At 47.4% G+C, this 9772-nt stretch overlaps 1 protein-coding gene across 1 annotated transcript in view; it reads right to left on the reverse strand.

Annotated features, from left to right (window-relative positions):
- Window positions 1-9427, reverse strand: part of YRDC (yrdC N6-threonylcarbamoyltransferase domain containing) — a 28049-nt gene extending 18622 nt beyond the window's left edge. The window contains exon 1 of the mRNA XM_073615507.1: window positions 9190-9427. Coding sequence (XP_073471608.1) covers window positions 9190-9328 — 139 coding nt within the window. The 5' untranslated portion in view covers window positions 9329-9427. The remainder of the gene's footprint in view (window positions 1-9189) is intronic.
- Window positions 9428-9772: the final 345 nt, after the last annotated feature.

The following is a 9772-nucleotide window of genomic DNA, read 5'->3' on the forward strand; positions in this document are numbered from 1 at the left end:
ATTGACTTCTATACAGAAGTTGTTTTGCAAGTCGCCGCTGAAGTAGTGTACAGGTCGCCTCGAGGCAACCTGCAAGTCGTGCCGCCTCTGTGTGAACCGGCACTTAGAAGCGCCCCCCTCCTGCGCTTCCGGCGGTTCTCAGGGATTGCCTGGATGATCAGTAGCCCCGAGAACCGATCCGGTGCTTGTGGCGGCTGGTAACAGATGAGCGGAGTGCTCATCTACATGGTCTAGGACAGTGATGGCGAACCTTGGTACCCTAGATGTTTTACTCATGCACTCTGCAGTGTAGTTGAGCATCATGGGAAATTTAGTTCCAAAACATCTTGGGTGCCAAGGTTCACCATCATTGGTCTAGGAGGACCAGAGTGAAGTCATTTTTGTTTCCGTCCCAATGTAAACAAGGCCATTTTGTTAAAGCATTAAAGAGGAGTTCCACCCAGGGGGTCCATTAAAAAAAAAAAAAAAAAAAAAATTTAAAAGTCAGCAGCTACAAATACTGCAGCTGCTGACTTTTAATTGGACACTTACCTGTCCCTGGGTCCAGCGATGCGGGGGATCGAAGCCCCGCTCGTCCCCCCCTCCGCTCGTCAGCGGCGGCATTTCAACTGTGGGCGCCGGGCTGTGGCTTCACAGCCTGGCACCCACTGCGCATGCACGAGCGGCGCAGCGCGCCGTGATTGGCCGCTCAATCACCTGGGACCTGTAATGGGTCCCAGATGATTGACAGGAGGGAGGGAGCAGAGCAGAGCCCTTCCTGTGCCGAGGGGGAAGTGATGTCACCAGCCCAGGCAAAGGAAGAGGCAGACTACGAGGGACCACCTAGCAACAGGCATTTAGAGGTAAGTAAAAAAAAAAAAAAATATATAATAATATCCAAATGTTTTGTTTTTTTTAAATTTTTCAGGTATTTTTGTTTTTTTTGCGTGGAACCCCACTTTAAATCAATGTTTTTTTTTTCTTTTGGGTTTTTCTTTTTTTTTTTTTTTTTTTTTTATCTAATGCTTTACATTGTAGAGGAGAGATGTGGGATCTTATTGACTCCAGATCTCTCCATGAAGAGGACTTGTCACTGCTTATTTCTATTGCAAGGGATGTTTACATTCCTTGTGATAGGAATAAAAGTGATCAGCAAATTATTTTTTAAAAGGGGCATAAAAACAAAAAAAAAAAAAAGTTGAGGCGCCCCTGTCTCCTGTGCTCATGCACAGTGGTGAATGCGTATGTAGGTCATGCCCACACGTAAACGGTGTTCAAACCACACGTGAGGCATCGTTGCAAATGTCAGAGCAAGAGCAATAATTCTAGCACTAGAGCTCCTCTAACTCTAAACTAGTAACCTGTAGAAATTTTCAAATCACTGCCTGTGGATATTTTTTAAATACAGTAGCTTGCCGCCATTCCACAAGTGTGCGCAATTTTAAAGAATCACATTGGGTATCTAGTTACTCTGCATAACATGTTTCATATTTTACAGGGTAATATATTGTGTTTTGTTTTTATTAAGTCAATCCAATGTTCAGCTTTCAACGCTGTCACATTTTGAATGAACAATTGTTCGGTCGTGCAACACTGTACCCATATGAAATTTTTATCATTTTTTTCCCCCGCACAAATAGAGCTTTCTTTTGGTGGTATTTAATCATCACTGGATTTTTTTTTCTTCTAATCAAAAACGAAAAAATGACCAGTTACACTTACCGGTAACTGTGTTTCTGGGAAGTCTTCCAGGACAGCACCCTGAGAGATGATTTGTCCACCTGACAGGAAACACAATCAACGAGGTTAAAAGCCCCCGCTCCTCCCCGTACTCCTCAGTTGTGACAAAGTATTGACCCACACCAGTGCACGAGAGTGAAGAAAAAAGACTAACACCACCACACTCTCATACCTAAACAGAACGGGTGGGACGTGGGCCTGCCGTCCTGGAAGACTTCCCAGAAACACAGTTACCAGTAAGTGTAACTGGTCATTTTCTCAAGTCGCCTTCCAGGACGGCACCCTGAGAGAGGAGCAAGTAGCTCAAGCCTACCTTAGAGCGTAACAACCGCTTGCAGGACCTTCCTGCCAAACACCAGATCTTGAGGAGACAGTAACTCCACCCTGTAATGCTTCAGGAAGGTGTTCTGGCTTGTCCAAGTAGCGGCTTTACATATCTGCTCCACCGAAGCGCCGGCCCTTTCCGCCCAAGAGGTTGCCAGAGATCGTGTGGAATGTGCCTTGAGGTTCCTAGGGGCTGCCTTACTGGAATGCTCATAGGCCAAGGAAATAGTGTGCTTAATCCATCTAGCTATGGATGCTTTACTTACTTGTTGGCCCTTCTTTTGGCTGGAAAAGTTAACTAAAAGATGGCTGGACCTTCTAAACTCCTTAACTTCTTCTAAGTAGGATAATAAACAACGTCTGACATCCAGACAGTGAAAAGAAACTTCCCTTTCATTTTTGGGATTGTTGCAAAAGGAAGGTAGCACTACTTCCTGAGTTCTGTGGAACTTAGATGCTACCTTAGGGAGGTACAGGGGGTCCTGCCTAAGAATCACCCTGTCCTCCAATAAACCAAAAAATGGCTCCTTAATCGAGAAGGCCTGAATCTCACCTACTCTCCTGGCAGATGTGATTGCTAGTAGAAAAGACAACTTAAAGGTGAGGAACCTAAGGGGAATTGATCTATAGGTTCTATAGGAAAAGCATAAGCCAACCGGAACTTCCAAACCTGGGCCAATGCATCTATCCCCTCCACACCCCTTTCTCGAGCAAGGGAAAAGAACCTCTTTACCCCTCTGTCCTCCCTGCGGGCGAAGAGATCTACTTCTGGAACGCGAATTGCTGGCATACCAAGGAGAACACCTCTGGATTCAGCATCCATTCTCCCTGCAGAATTGGCTGGCGACAGATAATCGGCCTCTATATTCAGAGTTCCCTTTAAGTGAACTGCGGAAAGAGAGAACCCTGTGCTCCACCCAACCCAGGATCTCTAGTGACAGGGCCAGGAGGGACGTGGATCTGGTGCCCCCTTGATTCAGAAAAGCCACTGCTGTAGCATTGTCTGAAAGAATCTGAACTTCCTGGTTCTTGATTCTTCCCTCGAACGTTCTTAACGATTCTCCGACGGCCAAAAGCTCTCAAAAGTTGGAGGAGGACCCTCTCTGTCTTGTGTCCCAGGACCCCTGAGCTTTTAGATCCTCTAGGTGTGCCCCCCACCCCAAGGAACTTGCATCTGTCGTTATTCTGAGAGGCTGAAGCTGACTCCAAAGGAGACCACCCTGAAGCCTGTGAGGAAGAAGCCACCAGTGAAGAGCTTCTTTCACTTCGACCGGAATGACGACCTCTAGGTCTAGAGAACTCCTTTTCTTGTCCCAAGAGGATAGGAGGAAGTGCTGGAGGGTCCTGGAATGTAGTTGTGCCCAGGGAACTGCAGGGATAGATGCAGTCATTAGGCCTAAAACTCTCATAATACCCCTGTATGAGGCCGTCCTTGCCTCTAGCAGAGAAGTGGCGGCTGAAATTAGGGCCTCTACCTTGCTCTGAGGAAGAATTAACCTTTGTTCCGATTAATCCACCAGGAATCCTAAGTACATCTTTGTTTGGGCCAGAACCAGCGAGGATTTTTCCCTGCTGATGATCCACCCCCAAGATTCTAAGGTCTCCATCACCTTGGCTAGATTCAGAAGCAGCTGGTCCCGATTCTGATTGTAAATCAGAATGTCCTCCAAATAGGGGATCAATGTTATTTCCTGGAGATGTAGGAAAGTCACTACTTCTGCCAGCACTTTTGTGAAGACCCTTGGCCTGGATGCCAGTCCAAAGGGGAGGGCCGCAAACTGCCAATGCTGAATTCCCTGTGGGGAGGCAATTGCGAATCTCAGGAAGATCTGATGACCCTGAAATATAGGGACGTGGAGGTAAGCGTCCTTTAAATCTAAGGTTACCATGAACACATCCTTGAGGAGGTGTTTTCCGAGGGTATACATACTCTCAATGCGGAACTTTTTGTACCGCAAGAAAACATTGAGGTTGCTTAAATTTTTTATCAGACGATATTTTCCTGAGGGCTTGGGTACCATGAAAACATGGGAGTAAAACCCCCAACCCTGTTGGTCCTCTGGGACCGGCACTATGACCTTCTGACTGGCCAGCTCTTCTATGTTCCGTAGGATTCCTCCTGCCTTGCAGGGATCCTTGGGAAGGTGGGTCAAATGAAACTTGGGGGGGGGGGAAGCAGGGAGAGAAACTAACTTGTAACCCTCTCTTACTATCTGAAGAATGTGGGGGCTCTGTGTAACTCTTTCCCATTGAGGGACAAAGTGGGAAAGTCTTCCCCCTACTGGTAAGTCATTTGGAGGGCTTGTCGCCCGCCTTCTGGCTGGAAAAGAGAATGCCTAATTTTTGCTTGTCCTTTCCAGCTCCCCAACGCCTATTAGGGGAGACCTTTTTCTCAGAGAAGCGGTTCTTTGCTTGGGGGCCACGAAAAAACCTCTTCCTGTCTCTTCTCGGTTTAAACGGGGAATTTCTTCCCCTTTTCGGTAGACCTATCCAGGGCTTGATCTAACCCAGTACCAAAAAGGAGTGAACCCTCAAAGGGGAGGCCACAAAGCCAGGTCTTCGATGAACTATCCCCATCCCAGGTTTTAACCCAGAAGGCTCGCCTGGCTGAGTTCAATAAGGCACCAGATTTAGCGGTGGCATGCACTGTCTCAACTGCAGCATCCGCTAGGTATGCAACTGCACTACCTATGACCTCCAATGAATCTAAGACCTCCTTATATTTTGAGGTTCGGGACACATGGTCCATCAGTTTACATACCCACATGTCCGCATTTCTTGCGATGCAAGCTGAAGCCAACGCGGGGCTCATAGCCGCAGCGCTAGCCTCCCAGGCCCTGCGTAAATTGGTTTCTGCCACCGATCCATCTGCTCTTTTATATTGCCCGTATCTTCAAAGGAGAGATCAGACTGTTTAGACACCTGAGCTAAGGAGGCGTCTAATCTAGGGGTCTTAAAAAACGTATCCTCATTTTCTTCCGAAAAGGGGCATCTACGCTTCCACATTTTGTATTTCAGGAGCCTCGTCTCTGGGTCTTTCTACTCCCTCAAGATAACATCTTTAAGGCCAGAATGTACCGGAAGAACCCAAGCTTGTGGCTTAATTAAGCCTCTATACATTTTATCCTGGGCAGAGGCCTGCTCAGTGGGCTCCTGAATCTCTTCGGAAGCATAAATGGCTCTCAGGAGTCCCTCCATGTCGTTGGCTGAAAAGATATGCCTACTAGACCTGAAGTCCTCCCCTCCTCCTCCTCCTGGCTGTCCGCTACCCCTTCATCCGAAGATCTCTGCTCAAGAGATTCAGATTCTAGTTCCTCCTCCGAATCCTGAGAAAGGGTGTACTTTGGGTTATTCCTATCCTCTCTTCTGACACGTTTAGATCCTCTAGAGCAGTGATGGCGAACCTTGGCACTCCAGATGTTTTGGAACTACATTTCCCATGATGCTCTTGCACTCTGCAGTGTAGTTAAGCATCATGGGAAATGTAGTTCCAAAACATCTGGAGCGCCAAGGTTCGCCATCACTGCTCTAGAGGAAGCGGAGCCCTCCTGGGAGGAGGTGTCCTTACTGGAATGGGCCTCTGACTCCCTAGACTTGAAGGAGGATTGAAAAGCCTTTAGAGTGGACAGCATCTCAGTTTGAACTGTGAGGAAATCCTTCATGATCTGAGATGTCTCCTTCCCTGTTAGCTTCTGTATACATTTAAAACAGAAAGGCTTAGGATGATTTGGGGGTAACCTATCGTTACAGTTCCCGCATCTTTTAGAACGGGTAGATTTAACGGGACGGCTGGCAACCTCACGGGCAGTGGCATCGTCCCCTGAAAGAAAATACACAGGCATAAATATAGCACTGTAATACCCAGAGGAGAAGAGTTGGGGTACCCTCCCCATCTAAACCTCTGGCGGCAGGTCAGACTCACCCCCTGTGGTCTCCTCTATAGCCGTGGTCCCTGCGGGTCTCTCCTCATGTTCCATGCTGCACAATTAGCCTAGTCCGTAGGAGAAATGGGCGCCTGCTCCAGCTGGATTTATATCTCCTTATGATGAGAGCAGCTGTGCTTTTACCCCTCCACCGCGCTGACGCCGCCATTTTGCCGTAGACCGGAAATTACGCGGGCCACACTGAGCTCACTTCCTGTGCAGTGGAGGAATTTTTGTATTACAACACACCACTCCTCCCCTATCTTCAACAGCCTGGTCCGTAGGAGAAATGGGCGCCTGCTCCAGCTGGATTTATATCTCCTTATGATGAGAGCAGCTGTGCTTTTACTCCTCCACCGCGCTGACGCCGCCATTTTGCCGTAGACCGGAAATTACGCGGGCCGCGCTGAGCTCACTTCCTGTGCAGTGGAGGAATTTATGTATTACAACACCACTCCTCCCCTATCAACAAAATGGCGCCGAACGCCCACAGGACGCTCAGAAGTGCAGGCACACTCCCTCAGCTTACATGCTGCCAGCTAAGGGGAGAAAAACCGCGTGGGCGGGGGGCACGGTCGGGGCCGAGGAACATCAAGCCAGCTCACCCTCCTCATCCCCCTGCTGATCAAAGGACACCAATCCTGACCAGCACCTCTGCACTAGGGGATCCAGCAAAGGTAAAGACAAACTCACCTTGCCAACAACTCACTGCCCTGAAGGGAGGAGAACCAGGCCCCTTTTCTGCACGGCCACCGCACAGGTAAGGAGAGTAGGCAGCTAGGAAGGATAAAATATCCGGCCGGACCCAGAGGCTTCCCAGGCATTTGTTCCAGCTCCCAGGGGGAGACCACCAGCCCCAGGCTCGGGTCTATAGATAAAAAAAACGGTTTCACTGTGGGGAAACACAATCAAAAACTGAGGAGCACGGAGAGGGGCGGGGGCTTTTAACCTCTTTGATTGATTGTGTTTCCTGTCAGTTGGACCAGTCATCTCTCAGGGTGCCGTCCTGGAAGACGACTTGAGAAAAAAGATGAAACAAAACATTTTTCATAGTTTGTTATAAAGTTTTGCAAACAGGTAATTTTTCTCCTTCACTAATGTGCGCTGATGAGGCTGCGCTAATGGGTGGCACAGATTGCCGATGTCCTTTAACACAAGCTGGTTATCGCCCCTCTTCTTCTTTCCTCATGTTGTCAGTGTGAGGAAAGAAAAGCCGATAACTGGCTTGTTTTTACATCCTTGATCAGCTGTCAATGGACACAGCTGATCAGGCTGTAAAGGGCTGCTGTGATTGGCCCTTTACCCTGATCTGTGATCAGCTAAGTCCAAAGGACTCAGCGATCACAGAGCGCACACAGCACAATCACAGGAGGACATCCATGTCTGCCCTCCCGGCAAAGTAAGCCTGCGCTGTAGCCATCTTTCGGCTATAGCGCAGGTGGAAACTGGTTAAAGTGTATTTTTTCCAAAAACATTGCGTTTGGAAAAACCGCTGTGCAAATACGGTGTGTCATTAAAAATTGCAGCAATCGCCATTTTATTCTCTAGGGTCTCTGCTAAAAAAAAAATATATATGTTTGGGGGTTCTACATAACTTTCTAGCAAAACTAAACACTGATTTTTACATATATAAGAAAAGTGTCAGAATTGGTCCAGTAAGCAAGTGGTTAAAATGGAAGTAAACTTCCATCTTTTGCCTGTAGGTAAGCCGATAAGGCTTACCTATGGGCACTATAAATATCTCCTAAACATGCACCGTTTAGGAGATATTTCGTGAAAATGCAACCAGTGAGCTATCTGTGCCGCTTCATTAGAGCCTTGTGCCATGAATAGCGGCTACGCAAACCCGGACGCAAGATGGGTGAAGATGAGAGTGCCTGCAGCGCTGTCACCTCAGTGCTGGAGGGGCTTCATTTTAAAAGTGATTGTAAAGTCTCTCTTTTTTTTTTTTTTAATAACAAACATAATACCTCCTCTGTGCAGTTGGTTTTGCACAGAGCAGCCCAGATCCTCCTCTTCTCGGGCCCCTCTTTGCTGATTCTGGCCCCTCTGAGTCAGTGCTCCATGTATCCATTCAGACACAGAGCCCTGACCTGGCCCCGCTCCACTGTCCCCTGGATTGGCTGACTGACTTTGACAGCCACTGGAGCCAATGGCGCCATTTCTGTGTCTCAGCCAATCAGGAGGACTGTTCTAGACAGGTTTGACACTCGTGGACATCACTGGAGAGAGATGGGGCTCAGGTAAATAATTGGGGGGTGCTGAGAAGGCTGCTGCACACAGAAGGTTTATCTGAATGCATTAAGACAAAAAAAACTGCTGCCTTTACAAACCCTTTAAGGTAAGTTTAATGTGTTTAATGTGCTAGTATGCATTATGCCTTTACTTTGCAGGTACAAAGAAAAAAAAAATGTCCAACAATTTACAACTGCTTTAAGTGGCTGCATGCTATCGTTTAGTTGGGTGGCCAAAGCACAGCTGGCTCAACTGCCTGTTTTTGCCGCTCCCTTGTGTGAAAAGGGCCATTTCACACGGGCAGCCAAGGGACGATCTGTTTTGTTTTTTTTTCTACATTACGGCCAAATGGCATAGAAGACTTGCGCAGCAAATTTAATTTGTGCGATGGGGTCACTGCCTGTTAAAAACTCACTCACTAAAAGGTCAGTGGGACCGTGCTGCAACCAGAAGGCAGTGATGGATGCCTAGCGTTGCCACCTCACCCCTTTAAAACTGAACACTTTAAATTACACAGGTTCTGTGGATGATTAAGGTGGTAATTAAACTCACTTAGTGCACTATCTGCATTAAATCAGCCACAGAACCTGTGTAAATTCATGTGTGTTGGGGATTAAAGGGGTGAGGTGGCAACCCTATGGATGACACACATCCAGCCACATTGTTGTAAGAACATTGTTGACTACCCAGTGAATTGTACACTGATCATATAAACAAAAGATCTCATCCATACAGTAGCGATGACAAAACTCTCCATTCTGTATGGCATAGGATTTGAGGTATAGATCTATAACCATAGCAGGTTTCTAGAAAACTGATAACGTGCATTCCTCATATATGGAACTACAACACTCAAGTAAGGGATCACGTGACACTCCTTTGCACTACGCTCTTCCTAACCTGCTAAGCTTTAGGTAGGGAAGAGGATCCGTTCCTGTCAGCCCCACGCACAGCCTGTCCTCTCCAACAAAATAAATCAATTTCTTACTTTTCACATCCTTGTCCGGCCCGCTCCTGCTACCCCGGGCTCCGGCCGGTAACCTCACTACTTTACACGCCATCTCCCTAGCCGGTGAATGACACACAATCCCGGCTACTGCACACTGGAGCCGACCAACCAGCCTCATAGGACTCCGCTTCCCCAGCAACCACGTGTGCGCTCCACTTCCGGGTCCGTCGCAGCGCTCCGGAGCTGGATGCTGCGTCACGTGACAGCTCAGCTCTGACTGGAGGGGAGGAGCCGAGATTCCTGCCAGGCTGTCATGGGGAAAAGGCTGTGTGGAGCCCTGGCACAGCTAGCTATTTTTTTTTTTTTTATAAGTGGACTTAGCTTAGTCATTTTAGTTTTAGACATATTTTAGTCAAAATTACAATGCATTATTTTAGCATCTCCCTGGAATTGACAAACCCATTATTTACTCCTGAAGTAATAATCAAATAAAGTTATATTTTATGGTATTAAAGCGGTAGTATACCCTGTGAAAAAAAAAACTGTAAGACAAAGGCATAATGAGCTAAGCAAAGTCACTGGCTGGAACTTATTAACTGCTTTTTAATTAATATTAACCGCT

This window comes from Aquarana catesbeiana, linkage group LG02 (genome assembly GCF_042186555.1).
Source record: "Aquarana catesbeiana isolate 2022-GZ linkage group LG02, ASM4218655v1, whole genome shotgun sequence".
NCBI classification, from domain to species: domain Eukaryota; kingdom Metazoa; phylum Chordata; class Amphibia; order Anura; family Ranidae; genus Aquarana; species Aquarana catesbeiana.